General features: G+C 36.0%; 1 protein-coding gene across 5 annotated transcripts in view; it reads right to left on the reverse strand.

The window, feature by feature from the left end:
* The window catches only part of CDH8 (cadherin 8), a 394777-nt gene that overhangs the window by 185366 nt on the left and 184474 nt on the right, over window positions 1–24937 (reverse strand). For all 5 annotated transcript variants that reach the window (XM_008985982.5, XM_035282357.3, XM_078358200.1 and 2 more), the window contains one exon: window positions 17920–18039. In XM_008985982.5, the coding sequence (XP_008984230.2) occupies window positions 17920–18039 (120 nt within the window). The remainder of the gene's footprint in view (window positions 1–17919; window positions 18040–24937) is intronic.

Genomic DNA, 24937 nt, shown 5'->3' on the forward strand with positions numbered 1-24937 from the left:
GCGAGGTAGATGCTCTAGTTAATACAGAGTTACTAAACAGAGTTGTTAGCATTCCATTGTACCCTTAGTGACAGTTGTCAAAATACATCATAGCCGTGTTTCTCCAAATATATTAAGTGGCTTGTGCTTTTTATTCTTTATATTAAAATTAACTCTCTACCAAATACATAATCTTATTTCTCCTTCTCTAGATTAAAAAAAAATTATATGACTCTCTCTTGCCTTTCACTTCCTGATTCTTATCAGTTTCTTCTCATTCTCCATTGCCTCCTTGCAGTATGTATTCTTTCTTTGAATGTTTTTGTTCCAATGAATCTAAGGGAAGATACATATTATAGGAGTACATATTTGACATTTGAATGCACGAATGAATGGATATTGAAATTCCACCTTTCCTAACTGTCTGCTTCCTTCAATTCAAATTAATAAACACTCACTGATTACATCCTATTTGTCAAGCTTTAGGCTTGGTGAGGAGTTTTGGGGTGGGGGTGGTCTCCATAAGATTCTCTGCAGCAAAGATATCCACTACAGATAAAAGACTAGTTCCCTCAAACTCTTAGTTGTTCATGGCAATTACAGAACCTATGGTTTATCTGTTTCTGTTTTCTGTTTTTGTGCTTCTTACAATTCAAAGAATGCAAGTCCCTGACTGATTTCTGAGAAACTTGCAGCCATTACTTGCATATGACATTTTATGCTGTGTAATGTTGAACAAAATACCATCTTTAGAAGTAATGTATATATGTACATATACGTGCAACACATGTAAGAAAAAATCATTTTATGCAGAGAAAACAACTGTGGGCTAGAACAAAAGCATAAATGTGTCTTCAAATCTGACATTTATGATTTGGGTAACTTTAAATAAGCCACTAATCCTTTCTCATTATAAAGTCCCTGACTTGTTAAATAAAAAACACTATTTTTTTTTTGTCACTGAAATGATCAAAGGATTAAATCAGGAATATGCATGTAAGGTTGCCTGCAAGATACACTTTTCCTACTTCTTGAAAGTACAGCGTAACAAGTGACTTAATCCAAGTCACACTGTTAGTAAATGATGTTGGAATCTAGAATTTTTTAACTCTAATTCCAATAGTTCTCTTCTTAAGCAATCGTCTTTGTCCATCCTTGCTGAAAAAATACTTTTCCTGAGAACCCATAGAACCTATCTGTGTTATAGACAGAGGCAGATTGCCCTGATGATTGTCAAGATCTTTAACTTTTTGTTTCTTTCTCTTTTGCTAGGAATCATTGCCAAGTGATGGTCCCAAAGAGTTTCAAAGATAAGAGGATGCTGTTGGTTGTTTCTGAAACTATCAGCCATTCTTTCCATAAAATTTGTCTGATTATTTGATGTTCCCAAAGCGTGAACTTAGCTCTGTTTTTTTTTTTTTTTTGCTTTATATATTTAGAGGAAAATACAATTGTATAAGGCTCAAAGTCTTCACGTATGCAAATGATCTGCTATGATGAAGGAATTCCAGGTTTCCATTTCTACTGTGGGGGAACTTAGTATCCAAAGAAATCTTAGGTGAGCAAATCAGAGAGATGATAAATGCATCAAACTTTCTTCCGTAATGGTTTTTCATACTTGTGCTTCCTCTGTCAAATACTTCAAACTGAACTCTGATTTCTTACCGCCACCACAGCAGAAATAGAGAAGTGAAGCCATGTTCCAATCTTCCACCCTCTTTAGTTTCCCATCTTTGTGTAAGGCTAGTTAGTGTGGTTCCAATTAATGGCCATGAAGAGAGCACTTTTAATGAGATAAGCACTATATTAAGTGTTAGAGACAGAAAGAAAAATGAGGTATAGTTCTCTAGGTCTGAAACAGCTCACAATTCAAAAGATGAGGCAAGTGTGACTAACAGCTGCTAAAAGGAAAATTTATTCCCTCCTATTTTGGACGTTGCCATTGTGTCTTGCATCACTCTGTTGTAACAATTATCACACCAAATTTGTTTTCTATATATGCTTTTGTTCTTAATTTTTGCATCTACCTTGCCTGCCCTCTTTGTCAAAATTTGCGAAGATTTTGAGCATTCTCTTTTCTATAAAGGTATTCTTGCTCTAATCTTCTCACACTAAAATACATGACTAATGCCTTGTTTACTCCCCCTGAGCACTTTGATAAATACCATAAGACCAGATAAAAGTGATTTTTCATCTTTCCATGTTGCAAAAGATAAGTCCTAAAGTTAGAACCCCAACAACTATTATATCCCAGACACATATCATAGACATCTCCCTGATCCTGTCCTCCTTGGTAAAACAGCATTGTAATAGCTCTCCTCAAATGTCATATTATTAATGAGGCTTCCCTGAACAGCATTTACAAAATAATAACCAATCTCTGTTGGCACTCCCATTCTTCCTCACCCAACCATTGAAGTCTCTGTCCATGTGCATTCTAGTTGGAACAGATAGAGCATAAACAAATAGATTTTTTTGTTGTTGCTTATTCATGTTTACCTAGCCCCTAGAACTATACCTGGCACATAATAGTCTCTTAGTATTTCTAAATATTTTTCAGTGGGTCAATGCATGAATACTTTTTTTCTTTATGAGCTTGTAATAAATTTCTATGGCTAAAAGGAAAAAGATCATGTCCTTTACAGGAACATGGTTAAAGTTGGAAGACATTAGCCTTAGCAAACTAACAGAAAAACAGAAAACCAAACACTGCATGCCCTCACTTATAAGTAGGAGCTGAACAAATGAAAACACATAGACACAGGGAGAGAAACAACATGCACGGTGGGGTCTGTCAGGGTCCGGGGGAGGGACAGCAACAGGATAAACAACTAATAACACATGCCGGGCTTAATAACTAGGTGATGGGCTGATGGGTGCAGCAAACCACCATGGCACATGTTTAGCTATGTAACAAACCTGAATGTCCAGCACATGTATCCCAGAACTTAAGATAATATATTTTTATAAAAAAATAAAGAAAATAGAAAAGAAAAATGAAAGAAATAAAATTCAGTTAAAATAAAACAATGCAGTCCATCAGGTAAAGGGAAAAAAATTGTTATAGCTGAATAGTACTCCACTGTGTATTTCTACTACGTTTTCTTTTTCCATGCATCTATTAATGGACTCAGGTTGCTTCCAAATCTTAGCTATTTTTAAACAGTGCTGCAATCAATATAGGAGTGCCAATATTCTTCGATATACTGATTTCCTTTCTTTTGGGTGTATACCCAACAGTAGGATAGCTGGATCAGATACCTTTTCTCAAAAAACTAAAAATTGGGCTATTTTTAGTTTTTGAGGAATCTCCAAACTGTTCTCCATAGCGGTTATACTAATTTACATTTCTACCAACAGGGTACTCTTCAGACATAAAAAAAGAATGAGATCCTGTCATTGGCAACAACATGAATGGAACTGGATATCATCATGTTAAGTGAAATAAGCCAGGCGCAGAAAGACAAACATAACATGTTCTTTCTTACTTGTGGAATCTATGAATCAAAACAAACAATTGAACTCATGAACACAGAAAGTAGAGTAATGGTTACCAGAGCCTGGGAAAGGCAGTAAGGGGCTGGGAGGAAGTGGAGATTCTTAACATGTACAAAATGATTGAAAAAATATGTAAAACCTATGGTTTAACAGCACAATAGAGTGACTATAGTCAATAATAACTTAATTCTACATTTTAAAATAACTTCAAGTGTGTAAGCAGATTGTAACTCAAAGGATAAATGCTTGAGGGGATGGATGCCCCTTTCTCCATGATTTGCTTATTTTATGTTTCATGCCTATATCAAAACACCTCATATAACCAATAAGTATACATACCTACTATATACCGACAGAATTTTAAATAGAAATTAAAAAAAATTAAAATGTAAAAAATGAAGTTGCCCCATCAAAAACTAAAGAAATTTTTATGGTTTTAATGTTTGTTCCCTCTCCAATTCATGTTGAAATTTAGATGCCATTGTAACAACATTAAGAGTTAGGACATTTAAGAGGTGATGAGGCCACGAGGTCTCTGCTTCCAGGAAAGAATAAACGTAATGATCATAGGAATTGGTTGTTGATAAAAAGATGAGTTTGGCCCTGTTTTGTCTCTTCCTCTTAGCCTCCCTTTGCCCTATGCCAACTGATGTCTTAGCAGCAACAAGGCACTCACCAGGTGCTGCCACCTAGATCTTGGACTTCCCAGCCTCCATAACTGAACAAATACACTTTTGTTTATTATAAATTATCCAGTCTGTGACATTTTGTTATAGAAGCACAAAGCAGGCTAAGACAGAAATTCTATATGAAAAAAAAAAAAAAACATATACAAATAGTGACACCCTTCAGAACTCTTCTGAAGATGCATGGAGGACTCAAGCTGACTTTTACTGCCTCTTTACCGCTAAGATAGCAAACTCTGGTTACAGAATACTCAAGAGCCAGAGCAGTACTGCCCTACTTAACAAGGAGCTGTGTGGTATCAGTAATTTATGCCTGTGAAACATTCTGAATACCTTAGGATCAAATTACTGTTGTGCTTAATCTCATTCTTACATAAATATTTGCACATGTGAAAATTCAGCATCTAGACATTTACTAAAATGGTTGCATGGAAAAATGAGGCAAATAGACTCAGAGGCAGGTGTTGGCAATCAGCACGGAAGAAAACAGCCCTTTGTCAAAGTAACAACCATACGTGGAGTAGCAAATAGACAGAAACCAGGACCTACTGAAGGCGGATGGGGTAAAAGGTGGCTCTGAAATGCCACTTTCTGTCAGCTGCTGAGGGTCTGAACACACAGCCGGGACCCTCTGGTTCTATACTCTAGGGCTGCTCCATCAAAATAATAAGGCTGGTATTTGTTTTCTGTATTAAATGTAAACAAGACTCCATTTTCCACCCCAAATCATTTTCAAGACAATGACCTATGTTGTCAACAATTTTCAGTTCCAGTGTGACTCGCAATTGGAGATGCAGGATTCAAGACAGTAATAATTGGTTTAACGCCTTTCAGTGAAATTTATCACTTTGGCTGGAAGGGAACTCAGATAGCTGAGTGGAAATCGTGTGTGGGTCACTTTGAATATCTCAACTCTAACTCTATAAGACACTCTGGAAAGGAACTATAATCATTATTCCTTAGACATAAAGAAATGGGATCTCAGGGATATGGAATATCTTAGTCAAGGTCATGCAGCTAGGAAATGTTGGGGAGATAAGTGAAAACTTCTCTGACTCCAAAGTTCACAATCGGAGCTTTAAATACCAAGTTGTCTCCCTGGAAATCCCCAACCACATTGCTTCCAACTTGAATCCTCTCTCTCAGAAACAGTGACCACTCAGAGGCTTAGCTTTGCTGTTGCTGCTGTTTTCAAATGTTTATATATAACACAGAGTGTTTGCCTGATTTGCTTACTTCAGCAGATTTTTCAGTTACTTTAGATGACAGTCCTCAATAATTATTTTCCAGAACACAAGAGGCACATTACTTTAGAGTTCATGTGAAATACAATAAGACAATTCCCATTTTTAAATGTGCCCTCCCCAAGTCTACTTTCCAATGTTATAGAAAATGATGTGATCTCAGAATAGATTTCATTATGATAATTCTAGTATTTGATTATCTCAATTTAGTATAACTAGTGGATAGTCAATGAAACTTGATGGGTCAGGGTAGGTTTCTTTCTCCTAACTATTACAGGATAACAAAGAAAACTTACATATAGTGAGAAAAAGCACACAACCTGTACCACATCAATAATCAGTTTCTCAATATCTGATCAATAACAATCTTGTACAGTTCTACCATAGGGAAAGACTTTAAAAGTATGACTTTGTAGAGTTGGTAAAACCTGGTTAAGAATGCCACTTTGATATCAAGTCAGATTTAAACTCAAATCAATTGACTAAAGTCATACAGAGAGCAAAGTATAAGAACTGTATGGGGCCACTTCTTCCCTTTGCCCCTTCTGGCAAAGGAAAATCTAAGGACTAGCAAGGTTCATTCCTAGATCTGTATTGCCAAATGTTTTTACCAGCTCTACTGTCCCCTGAAACACAGTAAGTCTTTTCTATTATGACTATTTGTGTCTTGGGTTGCTAATTTATACTCTGCTGAGAGTGAAAGCAAGAAAATAAAATCTGTTGTTTGTTTCATTATGTAAATACAGTCATTTATCATTATTTCATTTACAGCTCATGAATGTATTTGTCCATAAAGAGCATAATTAGGCAATCTCAATTTCTGTCTTTAAAAGATCCTCAGGTGTCAGAGTGCAAAGGTAGCTTCTAAGACAGATAATACCATAGCAACAATATTAAAGTTAATGGAATGGAAGGAAAGTTCCAATAGTGTTCTGTCACACACAATAAAACTTTACCGCACATGAAAACTACCTTTAAAGAAACTCTCCAGATATGCAAAAAAAATCTATCTAATTATAGCTATGCTTGCATTCACCAACCAGTTCAACTCTGTTAACCTTGTGAACACTATAATCTCTAATTTACTAAATTCTAAATTTCTGATCCTCATAGTGATATAAAACTGCCTAGCTCATAATAAAACCATCACACTTAAGATTCTGAATGGCAAATTACACATAATCACAAATTGTGAAATGGCTCTAGTAGAGTCCTTAAATCACTTTTCTATCTTCTCCTTTGTTTTATTTATATAGCCATATGTGCCTTGGTTTCTGCCCATGAGAAATCAGAAACTGTGTATTTTTCACTTATTTGAAACACAACACTAGGCCTATAGGCATTTGAAAAATTGGCTTATCCTGCAAATATCTATTTTAAAAGAATGAGGACAAAATCTATTTATTTTTATTTTATAACCATGCAATTTTATAATTGTAGGGGGGGAAAAAAAGTAAGCCTATAGATCAGTACTTACACTCAAAACTACTTTTAAATTAGAGTTTTGCTCCAAGTAGAAAGTCCTATGGCTTTTTAAGGAACGAAGGATTGATTCTCTAGAAACTGAATATTCTTTGCAAGTACTCCATTTTGAACTCCTGTACCCAACAGTCCTGAATCATCCATATCCAGACGAATTGAAACTAATGATACTGGTAATTCAAGAATGTTCTTTTAATTTTCCACTTTTCTTTCATAAAATCCAACAAGATCATTGAAATAATAAATTAATGATCTCATTACCTTCCATGTTTCCTTTATGACACTTAGAAAAATAAGCAAGAAAATATCCAATTGGTATAATTTTAGCATCACTTTTTATGACGGAATCTCTCCAGTTCTTTAAGCTCCATCAAGTCAAGTCTATTTCCACTGCACACATTTTGTCCCTGAGAGTGGAGATGATTAAAATGTATCCATTCATTTAATTGAAAATAAACATTAATTTAAATGAGAGCATCAAGGTGTTTATAATACCTGTCTTCTTTTCCTTTTTGTCTGGATTCCTCTACATTTGCAGATAGGAACCCAAACTCAGCAGAGGTGGAAATGGGACAGATGTAGTTAGAAAACTCAGCTCTGACTTTTACTACCTGGGTACCTCTTAGAAATTAATTTGCCCAGAGATTTTATATCCTTACATGAAAAGTAAGGACCATAACACCCACTTCACATAGTTACTAAGAAAATTATTGAAATAGCACTAAGTTTGTGATCAATAAATGATAACTACCTTCCCCTTGATTTTTGGAACAAAATGAAACAGACTGGGATACTCAAGAGTTACATTCCACTGTCATAAATGAGAACTTATTGCTTCTAGAAGGGAAGAAGAGACACAAAGCATCTAAAGAGAATACACTGGTGAGATATTATGAGCTAGTCCTATGTAGAAATTACAGGCACATCTTTATGTTCCTGGTCCGCTATCAACAATGTCATAGCCACTGTTCCCTAATAATCAGATGCTGGGATATATTGAATATGACAAAAGATATATTCTAAGTTTTCAGGAAGCATCCATTTTTGAAATCCAGAAACACCTGGGATCTGAAATTGAACATATCAAAATCCTTCTGAAAAAGCCCATTATCTAACCATGTTCACTCTGGATTTAACTGACTGTGTTTGTTTGCTCATTTATGACATTATTTGAACAACTATCATGAGGTAGGCCTGGTGCTAAGCCCTACAATGCATAGTGAGGAAACTAACCAAGATCCCTGCCCATATAGTACAAACTCTTTAAAACACACACACACACACACACACACACACACACACACTAAATAAATAAATAAACAGGCCTGTAATCCTAGCATCTTGGGAGGCCGAGACAGGTGGATCATGAGGTCAGGAGTTCAAGACTAGCCTGACCAAATCGGTGAAACCTTGTTTCTACTAAAAATGTAAAAATTAACCAGACATGGTAACACACTCCTGTAATCCCAGCTACTTAGGAGGCTGAGGCATGAGAACTATTTTAACCCAGGAGGCGGAGGTTGCAGTGAGCTGAGATCGTGTTACAGCACTCCAGCCTAGGCGACAGAGTGAGACTCCATCTCAAACACACACACACACACACACACACTATATTGTTATCACTAAAAGAGAAACTATGGCCTCATGTTTTAGTTCAGAGAAAATTATTTCATAGGGACGTTTCTGAAATTTGACGTTATGAGGAAACAAATGGAGTATTTGCCTCTTCTTTCTTCCTCTGCCCTCTTACTGGATTCCTGCTCATGCATCAGAAACCACTGTTGGCTTAAAGAAAAGTCGTCTCTGACTTCCTTCTCTAAGCTTCCAGCCATTATATATATGTGTGTGTGTGTGTGTGTGTGTATATATATATATACGTATATATATATATATATATATATAATGTATATACATACAATTAATTATGGGAAGTGAGTGGATATGAATGATGTTTAATTTGTTAAACAAGAACATTAGATAATCCTTCTCTTTGGTAGTTGCATCTCAAGTTACTTTTGCCATAATATTTAAAGCAATTATTGAGCACTGGAGATTTCTGAAGGAATATATTTGATGTAGTCTTAAGTGCTGAGGATGCGGAGTTAGGTTATAGGAAAGGAAGGGAGAGAACTACACAAATATACATAAAAGATTACTTTATTTTTCTATTTATCTATCGATCTGTCTATATCATCTATCCTACACACACACACACACACACACACACACACAGACATTTTTTGGTATATAAGGAGTTGATACAAATTAACATCCCTCAGATATTGGTTAATCTTCGATGCTCTTACATAAACATGCTTTCCTATAATATTAATGAAAACAAGCCTTTGTTATTTTTTCACCAAATCATTTTCAACTAGTCATATGAAACTAAGAGCTAGATTTCCAAGGGGAAAAATGATATCACTACATGGATCCAATATGCAATTTAATTCTGCAGGGACATGATACATAGTAAGGTGAGAAAAATTCCTGATCCTACCTGCTGTGTTCACGTTGGTTGAATGCCATTGGGGGATCAGTTTTTGCTTTTGCCTCCACCTAAACCCATCCCAAAGCATCCCAGTGTGACAGCAGGTGTTACATACTGAGGTGGCTGTGTAGCTCATAGTCTTTCTCTCCAGCATGCATATATGAAGACCTTGGTTTCTTCAAATAGATGTTTATTTGACTCTAGCTATGGTTAGCACTGGAAAGCTCCTTATGAACTTAAAAAAATGGTTTGTACAAAGGTGCAGGTAACATGACTGTCACACCACTTCAAGCTTACCCAAGTATATTTAACTGTTCTATGTGCGTGGATTGGGGGGATTATTGTAATAATCATAAAACAATTAATATGGCCTCAACCCCTATCTATCTCCCACAGAAGACACAAAATAGGAAAACAAATAATTTTTAAGTCAATGTGTGCACGCAGCTAGATACCCTCCAAATTGAGACATAAAACCTAGAGAAAGATGGAATTTGTTGGGGGTATACATCTGAATATATTGAGCAGACACTTATTAGAAACTTAAAATTACAATTTGTCATCATCATCATTTATTTTGGGCATTTCAGACAAATCAATGAGATGCAAATTTAGGTACAAGTAAATTTGTCACTTTAGAGTCTCATTATTCATTCTTCAATGTACTCATTCATTAATTTGCCCAACAATATTCACTGTAAACTATATGTACCGAGTGTCTGATGCCTGTTTGGCATTGGCCATATTATTTAACCTTAGAGATCCTCATCTTTAATAAGATATGTTAAAACAGCTACTTTACTTGGCATAGGAATTAAATAATAGTACAAGCAAAGACACTTGAGACACTTGCCACCGCCATAGTTTGTTGCTGCCTCTAACTTTTATTTTAATATTGGTTCTTCTATCTCAAATGTAAAGAACATAAGAAAGGCATGTGTGTTTCTCCATACTCTCTTTTGTCATTAAACAGTCATAGAATCATATAATATTTTTCTCTTTCTCTTTAACTGCTGAGAATGTATGTGGGGGCATGTAGGGGTGCTTATGTGTTTGAAAGACATATATTCTGCCTGTCTTTTTGCTCCAAAAATATAGAAATCTATGCCCTTTATCGTGTTTAAAAAAAAAAAAGGAAATTGGATGAAGAGTGCATTAGGAAGAAACCCTACGGTGACAAAAACCACTCTTTGGCTTCCTCCCAAGTCTTCCTGTCTGTTGGCCTTGTGCCTAATATTTATGGGGAGAACTCCTGTGCTATGCCAATAGGCTAACAAGGGATTCCACATATTATGGAAGAAGCCACCCTTGCTCTCTTCACTCCTTGCTTCCCACTTCATCAGAGGGCATAATTGGAGCGGGTGTGAGATTTTGTAAAGTGAATCGACTGGTGGTAGCGATTCTTCATCCTTTAATCAGCACTTGTCATGGAAGGAGAAGGTTCTTGGTCTTCTATGATGTAACTGTCCCAGGCAATGGTCAAGCCAACTTCCCTCCACTGTATGTCCCTCCTGCCTTTCAAACTTTCAATTCTAAATCCAGCAGTTTTCGTAAAAACAGGTGGCTTGTACTGAACACAGCTGAAGGACTTTTTCTCCTACCACCAATGCAAAAGCTTTTGGTTCTTCTAAGTAAAAATGTCCTATCAAAAATATCACATTTTATTTCATTAAATATAAACAAAAATAGCAAAATTAATGATATTAAATATAGTCTTAATTTGTGAAAATCAAAAGCAAATGATGGTTCATGATTTTTTTTAACCTCATGAAATGATTAGAAAACAATGTATCAGTACTTTTAAAAATTAGGTCCTTAAATCACAAGAAGTGAAAGCACACATCTAAAGTCAGACAGAAATTAGTCATATTTGGATTTCTAAATTGCAGATTAAGGTTATTGTGTAGAGAGAAATTTATTCCAGTAAAGTCTTCTAATACCATTGAGGAAACAAAAACTGTTAAATTTCTCAATATCACGTGATCACCAATTTATCTTTTCCCCTGACCACACAGCCCTTTGATTTCCTCACGCCATAAGACCTGATTTAATAGCTCCGCTAACTCCACATTTTCATTTCACTAGGTTTTCAGGACACATTCTTTGATATCACTACTCTAAGAAATACTTTCTTGCTCTTCATACATCATTGCTAAGTTGGCATTCTTCTCCATTCCTATGTCATAAACCCTATATTATATGTAGTATTTATCACACACAGAATTTCAACCTCAGTGCCTACAACATGGCAGCATGCAGATATTCACTAAGAATTGAACAATGTGAAATATAAAGACATTCCCACCTGTAAATCTACCCCCCAGCATTGTTCATCTGTCGGAGTTTATCTCAATACCTACCCCTTCTCAAATGTCTTTGCCAAACAAGTTCTTGAATCCAGTCCTCTTGGCAGTGGAAATTATAATCTATGCAATCCTGATTTAACAGACACTCTGTGGGTTGACAAGTTATCATTTTGACTCAGAAAGCATACAAAGGACTCAGTTCCATGAAGACATTCCATGAAGGCTCCATGTACTATCCTTGATTTTTCTATAAAGGAACCATTCATTAAATAGATTTTTTTCCCAAGGAGTATTTTTTACTTAGCTCATTTTTACAGGTTCCACAGAGACAAATGCTATTTGTATCCAATGAAGAAAGATGGTCTGAGTTTCAAAAAAAGGTCAATGAATTAACTTAGTTTATTTTTAAGCAGGTCATTTTTCATACTCTCACTTGCCTGGAGCAAAGTTTAGATTGTTCTGAAACTTCACCCTGGTCTCTTTAGATAATTAAGCATTTATTATTCACTTGCCTTGCATTTTATTTAGACTTTCCAACTTCAATCACCTAGGATGGACTGCAACTGTTTTCACACTGCTGTCCTTAAATTAGTGCCTTTTAAATAAATGCCACATTTCTCCTTGTCTGTGCCCAAAATATTACAGGCAACATATGGTATTGGGGGTGGCAGGGAGGGAAAAAAAATAAAACATTTTTAGAATACAAATAAGCTATTTTCAGCTTTTTGAAGTACAATAATGAAAACTATTCACAAGAATGACAATTCATTTCACAATTACTACTGCCTTCCATTTTCTCTGATGCTACACTACCTCCTATGCCTATCAACAGAGGAGGCCCGAACCTGATTCCAAATTCTTTAGGTCTCTTTTCAAACCAATGTCACCCCCTGAGATGAGCTTTACTGCTCGGAAGTTAAGTGGGAGCAAGAGAGAACATCAAAAATCGAGGTGTGGGATCAAGTAGATTCACCTTGAATCCTGCTTCATACACCATGGGCAAGAAGCATATCAAGTCAAGCTCTATTCTCTCATCAGTAAAAGTGAGATTACACTAATACCTACCTCAAAAAATTGTGTGGTTAAAAATAAATTCAATAACGTGTGAAAACCCAGTTAGCAAGAACACAGTAAGAGTTCAATAAATAAGATGGTTGTTCTGTTGTTGTTTTCATTCTTCCTGTAATGATTTGACAGAGGAATGTATCTAAAGGTGAGGAAGGCATTTTATTTCATTCTTTCTGAAACACAGTTCTGTCATTTGCAAAATGGAGACAGAAATTCTTCACTCCACAGTTGGTTTAGTGTTTTCTCAAACCTAGAAGACTGTATACACACGATGGTTTGGCTTTCTATTGTTGCTGCAATATTCTATTAGCAGCAGTAGTACCATCACAGTGACCTCCAGAATAGGAAGATACATTAATAACCGTTTCTTCTTTGTTAGTGATCCCAGAAACTTTCTATCTCCTTGTGTGATCTAGAAGCAAATCTGAGCAAGAGTTTATTATGATTTCAAGGCTCATTTTTTGCAAGTACAAGAATAGCACTGTGTTGCCTAGACACTTAAAATATAGTATGAGATTTGGCAAAAAGCATGAATGTCAATCCTAAATGAATTTCAAACAAAACAATCATATCTGAGATTAATATGGTGTTCTTTCCATTAGAGAAACTTATTCAAGTATAGACTGGATACCAAGCTTCATTCACTATTTCTTCTCACATCTTTTTTACAAATTTGCACTTTCTTCCTCCTTCCCTCTATCCTTCATGCTTCTTTTGCACATCCCTCCCTTCCTTCCCTTCCTCCAGCTCTCCCTGCCTCCATCCTTCCTTCTTTCCTTCCTTTCCTCCTTCACTACTTACTGAAGGACTTCTAGGTGCCAGACACTTAGCATAGGAATGCAAAATCAACAAATCATACAAGTCCCGTTCTTTCATGGACCTTGCACTCTAGCATAATAATTAACTTATAATATATAAACAAGTCAATAAACAAGATAACACTAATTGTATAAGCTCAAAGAAGAACATACAGAACAAATGGCCTATTTCTCTGTGCTCTTAAGCTGATAACTGAAACAATAGAAGAAGCTCTCTCTGATATGGCAACAGAAAATAATTCCATGAGGTGAAATATAACAAGCAAGGGGAGAGCAGAATTTATTTGTTCCAAATTCCAGAGTTCTGTTTTTAGTATCCTGGCAAGGAAAAAATAAGATACATCCAAGATTTATTGTCTCATGCTCTGGTTTATTTTCTGTTATTGAAAATATGATAGCATCAAAGATGAGCTGACAGTGGTCAATGGGCAATCTTCTTTATTAAGAGTATGAATGTGACTGGCTTACGTAACTTGGTGAGGGAGTGTTCACTGTCTCAATATTGATCATTTTAGCTACAGATTTGACCTTTGCCAGTATGCCAGAATCCTGGTGTAAGAAGGAACTGAAGGATGGTCCCAAATCCTTCAGTGGTGATGTGTCATGGTATTCAGCTAACATTTTCCGACCCATTTGTGCTGGGTCACTTCCTGAAGTAATGCATAGAACCATCAGGAAAAGAACCATCTGGTAAGACACTCCTAGAGGTATGCAGGTCTTATGTAATGAGTCTCCATTCATCCCTGACATTTTCTTTCTTTTACTAGAATTTGGATTCTTGGGTCAAGATTAGTAGCCATTCTTAATGTTTTTGATACATAGCATGCATTTTTAAAATCAATGTACCTATTAATATTTCTACTCTCAGTTTACTCACCAAGTACTTACTATTCCTGTGTATTACTTTTTAACATCACATTTGCTAAACTTATAGAATTAAAAGTTTTTATATATATATGTGTATATATACATGTACATATGCATGTGTGTATATGTACATGCATACATGCATATACATATGTGTATATGTGTGTATACACATATGCACACACACACATATTTACACACACACACACATTGTAGAGGTGCAGAATTCTATCCCTTGGATTTTCCTGCCAAAGGATTAATTTAAGGATTTCCAGGCAGTTAGCTGAGACCCTGTAGCTGAAGCAACTTTAGGATTAACCTCAGGATCCAAGCTGAGACCCTGCTCTTCCCAGGCACATCCCAGCCAATGACTTAGGAAGTTAACTTTATTAAAGCCTAGCCATTTACGTGCAACATGGGACTCCTTTTAAGAGTAATCTTTGCTCCAGGGATCCCACTGATTTGGCCAAGATGTTGTCAGATTTACATTGCCTTATACTACTTTTCTCTTATTTCATTGCATGGGTAAAAGATCTACATTTGATGTGAGCAAATTCCATGCCCAAGTAGACTTCATATCTCTCTTATTTTTCACAGTCGTAAACCTCTAATAAGCCATTGACACTCATATCTCTGTCTCAGCATTCTATTTTCCAAAGGACCCAATTAATACACATTTCTGGTCACCAGAAAGGGTATTTGCTTTGCATATGCTTACAGAATTTAAGCTCCAGATGCTCATGGCCACGGCCTCTTTCTTCTTATTTTTCTAATAGAAAAAAATGTTAAACAGTGTCCTTAATCTATTTCTGCATAGCTCGTATATCCTCCTTTAAAACACACACACACACACACTCGTATCAGTCTCCATTTTTTTTTTTTTTGAGACAGAGTTTCGCTCTTGTTACCCAGAATGGAGTGCAATGGCGTGATCTCGGCTCACCGCAACCTCCGCCTCCTGGGTTCAGGTGATTTTCCTGCCTCAGCCTCCCGAGTAGCTGGTAGCTGGGATTACAGGCACGCGCCACCATGCCCAGCTAATTTTTTGTATTTTTTTTTTTAGTAGAGACGGGGTTTCACCATGTTGAACAGGATGGTCTCTATCTCCTGACCTCGTGATCCACCCGCCTCGGCCCCCCAAAGTGCTGGGATTACAGGCGTGAGCCACCGCACCCGGCCCTCCATTTTTTTTTTTTAAAGAGAAGTCCTCAAAAATAGAGTCTAATTTAGATTCTTGGGGACAACTAAAAGTTTCTGCTTTCATATGAACACTCTTAAGCATAGTTTTGCAGACCTTTACCCAAAAATGTTTACATTCCACTCATACATATTTCTGTTTCATCTAAAGAATTTAGCATGACTCTTATTAATTATTTAGTTTAGCTTCATTTTTACTTGCATTGTGTCTGCTTTACCTAAAAACCTCAACTTCATTCACCCAACATTTATTAAACTATTATGTGAATTCTTCAAGTATCATTTCTCTCCATTTCATTATCCACTATAGTGCCAAATAAACTTTCTAAAATAAAAATCAGATAATTTGATATCTGTCAGATTGGGAGTAATAAAACTAAAATGAGCTTGTGTTGATATAGATACCCATTATGCTGAGTAGACATGTAAATATGAAATGTTGACTACAGTTAATTAAACAAATGAAACTTAACTTTCACTGAAACTTAAAATTGGCCAAATCCTCTCACTTAATAGGAAGCTTTTATCATCTATACCTCACAGTAATTTATTCTTTAGAAACAAATTATTTAAATCACATTGCCATGCTACCTTTATGTATGTGAAAAAAAAAAATCTGTCTTTTGAAATGGATTGTGAGATACTTGCAGACTCAGATTAGCCTTTGTGATGTTTTCTCCCTATATTTAATTCAGTGCCTGGCACATAGTGAATGTTCAATAAGTATTTCCTGGATTAATGTCTATTTTGCACTGAGAATAGTGAACAAAAAGACCCAAGTGAACAAACAGCTAAGAAGAGAACATTACTCAAGTCCACTTTGGCATCTAACACGCTTCTGTCTTACAGAAGATCCTGTGGCACAGTTATTACCTATAAAACTGAATTTCAAAAAAATTTGACATTTGCTTTGAAATTAAGGACCAGGATGTGAGTCCCACCTCTGCTATGAACCCTGCCACTGTAACTTTGCCCAAGTTATAGGACATCTCAAACCTAGAGCCAGCCACCTGCCCTGCCACTTCAGGATCCTCGAGGGACCCAAATGAGGAAAGTTTAGAACAGACTTCCTTCTTGGCTGAGGAAGGATATATGTAATTATATCCCTAATTAATGCATTTTACAAGAGTTGTTTCCTGTTTCCAAATCTAAATTCAATTTTACACCCTGACCTATTTATATATAAATGTACTTTTTCTCAATATTAAATGCATTAAGATTCTGCCCTTTGAATTTAAAAGAAAAAAGCAAAGATAGGCTTTAAATTTTTAATGTAATTAATAATTGAATTAATGATGTCATGGAATTTTATTTCAATCATGCTGAAAATTCATGAATCAAATGTATGATAATATATGTGTACATGCCTGTATATTGAATTTTTCTATTTCGAAACTTACAGACAGTACCACTGGATATAGAAGAAAACATACAAAAAAAGATATTTTTTAACAATAATCATTTTTAATAATAGTTTTAAATGTGCTGTAACAAAACTTCACAGGATTTACAACAGTCAGATAAAATATATTTGATCTCTTAATATACTGTTAAACAATTAAAAGCACATATCTTCATTTATAACAACTATTTTTATAAAGCTACTTTTAAAGTTGGGTTTAAAAAGCCTGTTTGTTTGTTTGTTAGATAACTTACTTCATGGCTTATAAGATCTCTACCACCAGATCACATGGTACTAGCTGGATTTAATATTGACCATAATCATACCTTCCTAAGAGCTCTAATGGATGGATAGCGGTATTGTGTTTTACAATGAGGAATCTAGTAGCAAATGTAGTAATGTCTAAAGTGCACTGAAATATAACCACGTGTCATGCACTGTGTGTTTAATATTTATTTCATCTAATCTTCATCACAATACTACGTGGTAGGTCCCATACCCATTTTATAGATGTGTAAATTGGAACTTTAAATACTTTTCAAGCATCGCACAGCCAGTAAGTAACTGAATTTTTACCTAAATCTAATATTTAAGTTTGTCTGATGCATAACCACATGCTTCCCTTTATTCCAGGATGAAAAATGGTGTCAGGCCGTGTGTTAAACAGGTGATGTGCTGCAAAGGCTCTGTGATTCGTTGCAATCAGCATCAAAATGATTGTAGGGCTCACCACGTACCTCACATTGCATATTCGAATATTGTTGATGCAGGCAGTGAAATATTTAAATATAATATTTCATAATCCAAAATCCAAATCCCAAGGCAACTGTTTCCCTGAAGCAAAAACATGGGGAAAAGAATTTGAAATTTAGGCCACAAACCTGTTTCAGGCTCAATGGAAAAATAAGGCTGCCCTTCCAATATACTATAAACCAACTTTGCACTGTTTCCGTAAACTGGGTCATCAGCGTCGGTTGCTGTTACGTTAGTGACAGACGTACCTAATAAAAAAGAGAAAGAAAAAATATAATAATTAACACATTGTTCTGGGCCAAGAGCTAAATTTTGTCAAGTATTTTGTACAGAAATCCATGTGTAGGGAATAATAGGAAAATAAATCTTTTTAAAAAGGTGAAGATAAAGTGCTCTGTCATAACTTCAACTATATCTAAGTCTTTTAAAATAAAGAGTCCTGGAGTACTGTAAAAAAATACTTTTAGTATCTGTATTATTTAAGATTCCTTTATAGTTTACATTTTAAAGAGAAGTATAAGATGCATGTGGGCCTGGAGAATATGCAAAAGAATCCTAACAAAGAAACACGAAATGTAAGGTTACTAATATAATATACCATGTCACATTTACATCTTACAAAAGCACAACTAAATGAATTTGGAAAAACTGGCTGCTGAAGGAAAGTCTAGAGAAATATCAAAAGAATATTTTATGCCATTTTACTTAATTCTTCACAACATAAAATTAGGTCCGAATCACCAATTAATCGTCTTGCTTACATAATTAGGAATGATGGATAACAGAATCAAAACCTTTTTTTTCAAATTTATTTTTCATTATCTCATTCATTCAACAATTGAGTATATACAGCTTGCCTGTTATGGAGTATATATAGTAAAATATAGGGGAATTTTAATGCCAAGATGGAAAGCGTTTGCTTTACCCTGCAGGAAATAGGGAAGAAATTTTAGTTAAAGAGCATACCTATAACTATACCTTTTGGATTTAAAGAGCAACCAAATCTCTATAGATTTTGGTACCATTTAATAAAATGACTTTCACCTGCCTCCTCAAGTATATTGTTGGCAGACATGTAGGTAATCAAACACACACACATACACACACACACACACACGACAACAAATCTTTACAGTCAAGAAGCTCACAGTGGAATAAGAAGAGGAAGGGGCAGACAAATAGAAAAAGAAATTCAGCTGAATGCAGTAGCACCAACTATGGATCCCTCACTTAGTCCAGCACAGACATGGTGATCAGGAACATTTTTCTAAGAGAGGTTGCTTTTCAGTTAAATCATCAAAAAAAAGATAGAGTTTAACCAGGAGAAGGGCATGGAAGGAATTCCAACAAGAAGATAAACATAAGTAAAGGCAAAGACTTGTGAGAGAATATGGAAATTACTGGGCATCCCTGAAAATGGAGAGAAATTGAAAAAATGTGGTGTAGTAACAAGAATCACATGTAGTGAGGGCAGGACCAATGTCTTCATTCAGCAAGTGCTGGAAATATAATAGTTATTGAACATACATTTACTCATTGAATAAATAGGTGAGTGAATAAGGTACCTGATGATTTAAAGAGAAACAGCAGGTAGGTGTTACAGATTAGCTTCCTTGGAAGTAGACTCTGAGATAAAGATTTCCTGCTACAATTTCAATAGAGAGTGTTTTTAACCAGTATCTATGGGGGACTGAAAGGGACAGATTTGGACAGAAGCATCTGGGATGTGATGCAGAGACAACAAAGGCCTCACTGGACCCCATAGGTCTCTAGAGATGGAATGCCCACAGAGGAAATGTGCCAGGCTTTTATATCCCAGCAGTAAATAGCTATAGCATCAAGATGCCCCTGAGAATGGAGCCTTGGTCTTGGTCCAAGCAGATCCTTTCAGAGGAGGACAACTACAAAATGGTGGCACGAAGTACCGGCATTTAGCAGTCAGCGATTAGCATGCTCAGAAACCGGGGGGAAGAACAGCATATCTCAATGTTCCCTGAAATAGGGTAGAACTTTAGCAAGAGCTTGTCCCTCAATATCTTTTGGAAGTATTTTGAATTACAGTCACTATATGTGAAAAAGTAATAATATTTGTTGAGCAGTTGATAGTCCTGCAAAATTGGAATTTTTACTCAGAATGATGACTCAGAGATTCTACAAAATTTGTGGTTATAAAAAAATGCATTCAATGCCTCTTCTGTGACACATTCCACCAGATGCAAATAACTCATCAACTAGCTAGCAAAAACGAACACATGGGAGTATAATATTTGTAGCTATTTAAATATTATGTAAGATGCAGGAGAATTGGAAGTAAAACCTTCTAGATAAAAGGTAGATAGTGAGATAAAATTGCCAGAAAATATTTAGAAAGAGGGTGACGTGACAGAAAAAGTCTGTTGTCAAAGCTAAACCTGGATATTCAAGCTAAGAAGAAGATATACGGAAATTTTAATGCCAAGATGGGGAGCATTGGCTTACCCTGTAGGAAATAGGGAAGAAATTTCAGTTAAAGAGAAAACCCATATTGTAGGCCACTCTCTCTGTTAGGGCCTCCAGATTTAATTGGAAATAGAGACACAGATTAGAAGACCAGACTTCTTATGAGGTTACAACAATAGTTCAATTAAGAGAGAATACAACATTAACAACTGGGTAATGACAATAAAAGTGGATATCAATGTTAATTTCCTTGTTTTGATATTTTTGCTAAGATGTTAAGCTGAAGGTAAACTGAGTGAGGTGTTGCTATGGTTTGGATGTGTCCCCTCAACAATTCAGGTGTGACCATCATAACAATATAAGAGGTGGGGCCTTTAAGAGGTGATTGGGCCATGAGGGCACCTCCCTCACAAATGAGATTAGGTGCCTTTATGAAAGAGCTTAGCAGAGGGAGTTGTCTCTCTTGCCCTTCCACCTTTCATCATATGAGGACACAGTGTTTCTTCCCTCCAGATGAAACTAAGAAGGTCTTCACCACATGCTGTGCCTTGATTTTGGACTTCCCAGCCTCAAGAACTATGAAGAAATCACTTTTTTCTTTGTTATTTACCCAGTTTTAGGTATTTTGTTATAAGCAGCACAAGGTAGACTAAGACTGGGGTATGTAGTAACTATTTTTGCAACTTTTCTGTAAGTCCAAAATTAGTTTAAATATTAAAGAAAAAGAATGAATAACAAGGAAAAGACTCCAGAGTTACTGAAATAACTAACAGAGTTCAGAGACTGATGAGAAAGAGGTCTCTTTCAAGCACGCGGCCTTGGGCAGTTCAGAGCACCAGGAGCTCACCAACTGAGCTAACCGGCCGCCTGACGAGAAAGAGGACTCTTTCATGCACAAGACCATGTAACAAATTTTTGGCTTTGTTTTGTAATCTAGTGTATTTACACTGATTTTTTAAAGGAGAAATTATGTTTCCCCATTATGAAGTAACACATTATCAGAAAAAAATAAGTATAATCTCCAGTATGATATTAAGTCAATAAATCTGGAAATTTAGTTCCAGTGACTGCCTAGGTAATGGAAAAGGAAAAGGGAACACATAGTCAAAACTTCCTGTCATTATCAAAATTACCTTCTGGTAGGTGACTCAAAGTAGGAAATGACTTCATAGAGAAAAGATAAATCCGAATATTTTCTGAAAAACAGTATCATTTTATTTATGCACAGGTTTGGTGCATTTGGTCAGAGTAGTGTGGAGTTAACAGTTTTGCATATAAAATAATTCTGACCTCTTCTGAAATGCTTATCTGTTTCTTTGAGCAAATACTTTAACCTGTCCTAGCCTCAGATTTAAATCTACAAAACATAATAAGATTATTTTGAGATTTAAGAAAAATAATATATGTAGGTGCCTATCACAGAAGTAACAACGTGCTAAGCCAGTGAGTACTAAATGTCTGTGTACTAGATTTTACCCTCTGAAAAACTGATCCTTCACATCCTTTCCAGATCTATGGAATAATAAAATGGAGACAGATTTTTAAAACATCTTTCTAGGAAATCTGATGCAAAATAATACTTTTAAATGCCTGCAGTGTGCATCAAACTTTTTTCTTTTTTTTTATTGCATTTTAGGTTTTGGGGTACATGTGAAGAACGTGCAAGATTGTTGCATAGGTACACACGTGGCAGTGTGATTTGCTGCCTTTCTCCCCATCACCTATATCTGGCATTTCTCCCCATGCTCTCTCTCCCCAACTCCACACCCTCCACTGTCCCTCCCCTATTTTCCCCCAACAGACCCCAGTGTGTAGTGCTCCCCTCCCTGCATCCATGTGTTCTCATTGTTCAACACCTGCCTATGAGTGAGAACATGCAGCGTTTGATTTTCTGCTCTTGTGTCAGTTTGCTGAGAATGATAGTTACCAGGTTCATCCATGTCCCTACAAAGGACACGAACACATCAAAGTTTTTAAAATTTAGCTTCATCCATTCTCTCTAGAGATACTGATTTCTATTTTGATTACTTTGAACTACTATTCAGATTTGCTTGTAAAGTGAAGTATTCTTTTTTCATATCCCATAGTCATGCAAATCATTTTTTGTTAAATAGAAGACAGGATATTTTCTCTGGAGTTTACAAGACTGATGATGACCATGTCTATTTCTGTTTATCTAATTTTATTGTGAGAGGCAGCCCATCAATTTATTATTTCTGGTGCTGGAGTAGGGGGTTGGGTTTCCATCTTCTGCATGCTCTGTGATTCAGTTTTCACAAGCATAGATAAACATTTTTTTTTAATTCTACAAACCTCAAAGTTTTCTGTGAGTATCAAATGTAATCATGTAAAGTATAGAAAATTGGCTAAGAAGATACATTTGGAGTCAAAATGTCTTGAACCAGAACATTTATTTTATATTTCATCTCCAATTTTTACTAGCTCTGTGTCCTTGGCCAAGTAACAAACATTTTCCAAGCTGTGATTCCTTAATCTGTAAGAAGAAAGGTGAGCATTGTTGTTTCATCATAGACTTGTTGAGAAAATTAAATGGATTAATGTATGCAAAGAGCACAGAAGAGTTATGGACAGTAGGAGCTTATTTTCACTATTGTTATATTATGTGTGTATACAGGTAAAACTAAATAACAATCTAACATTTTATAATTTTAGATGGTAGTGAATGCTTTAATTTATAATTAAGTGTAGTTTTGCATAATGGCTTTGATAATAGATTTATAAATTTGGGGAAAAACACAAAAAGACAATCTCAAATGTAGCAATATATCCACATGCTTAGAAAGAAAATGATTTTGTTAGTAAAACAAAATAAAACACACACACACACACGCACACAGAGAGAGAGAGAGAGAGAGTCTCTCATTCTTCCATCCGGTATACCAATCCATCTCACATCAGTTTCCTCCTTGGTATAAAACTTCTCTGAGATCAAAAAGAAAAAGTACTTTATAAATAAAAAGTGTTCTGTGTAAAAGCTTATATACTAAGCAGGAGGCTAGGTGCTGGACACATCAAGTTTCTCGATGTTATTTGAATGGATGGCATTTTGAATGAATGCCGTATCTCCCAGTCCATGCCAAGATGAACTACTGGGCTGGGGACTGCAACAGAGCTAAGACAAGTTTTACCCTCATCCTCATCCAAAATATTTCTGCTTGATGTCTGGCTTCCTGGAAATCCACATCCTTCAGCTTTTAGACATCTGAAAATGAAAAGGCAGCACTACTTTCTGTCAAGGATGATGTTTCCCCTAATAGTGATTCAAGACTCTTGATGCACCTGTATACTGGAAGAGATGTGTGTGTAGGTTTTGTGGGTGCATTTATCAGGAGATTGCTTGCGGCAGAAAAGATTGCTAGTCAAGCTGCAATGTACACTTCTCCATGGAAATACATGCAGAATGCAGACCACAGAGGCAAATTGAAAAGTGTAAACCTTGTAGGATAATGTTTCTTCAAAGCTGCAAGTGTTGGTGTGTGATAAATAGGACCCTGAGTAATACCCAAGAAATATAGCAACCAGGATTCTCTGTTTGTGTTTTCACTTGGAACTGTTTTTGTCCCTTTGTCAAGGATACAAGAGACTCATTTAGCTAGTGACTATAAATTTGACACTGTGCCATTTCTCCAAGAAAGCCCCTATTATAATCCAACTTGATACTGATCCTAATTATAATAATATAGCTGTTGTATTTCCAGCTGTTGTCAACAAAAATAATCCCTGTCACCACAATTCAGCCTGCTAGTATCAAGCAGAGTATGAACACATCAATTCCAAGGTGAATTTTGCTTTAAACAACCTTTTTTCTTTTCTTCTTTTTTTTTTTTTTTTTTTTTGCATTTAGTTTGTTCGTTTCACTCGCTTAAGTGAAATTTGCCAATGTGCTGCTTGGATTTTAATTGACAAAAGGCTCACAGTATCATGTACCTGTTGCCACACCTGAAAGTTTCCTCCCATTATTTTTCCCCCCTTCCCACATAATAACAGCAAAACTACAGGCAAAATTAACCATCAAAGATGCTACACTGTCAGGGTAGAGGTTCCAGTTTGCCGACAAACTAAGATGAAAGGCCTTTGGGAAAATGAGATGTTGAGGTCTGGGTAGTGCAGCTCTGTTAGCTAGGCTGTACTCTTTTTTATGAGCAAGTCAGCACACCAATACTGAACATTATTCAGAAAGAAAAATGCTGGTGCTGACACCAGGAGCAGGAAAACAAAGGTTTGGTGCAGTGGAAAAATGTGCACCCTGGAATAGCTAAAATTCTTATGATGAGTAGAACACAAATTCCATTTGCAGAGTCATTTGCAATACGTTTTTACAAAATCAGCATTCCAATACCAGGTGGGAAAATAAAGAGGCAGAACCTTTGAATAACTGAAAATCAGAGCAACGTGCATTCCTAGTCTCCTACTATGCTCTTCAAACTTTTTGTTTGATCTGCTAGCTATCCTATTCCAAGTGCAGTATGTACAATCCACAGACAAAGTGTTTGGCATTATCACCTGAAAATGTCTTACTTAAACATTCACATACCCGAAAGATCACTGGCCTAAAAGGTCATAGCAATGATGCAACTGCCTTCATTCATTTTAATAACACTAAACCCTCAACCCAACTCCTCTCATCCTCCTTATTAATTCCCCTAAGTACTGGGCAATACAAATAGGTGTTGGGGGCAGAGGGGT

The sequence above is a fragment of the Callithrix jacchus genome, chromosome 20 (genome assembly GCF_049354715.1).
Source record: "Callithrix jacchus isolate 240 chromosome 20, calJac240_pri, whole genome shotgun sequence".
NCBI lineage: Eukaryota > Metazoa > Chordata > Mammalia > Primates > Cebidae > Callithrix > Callithrix jacchus.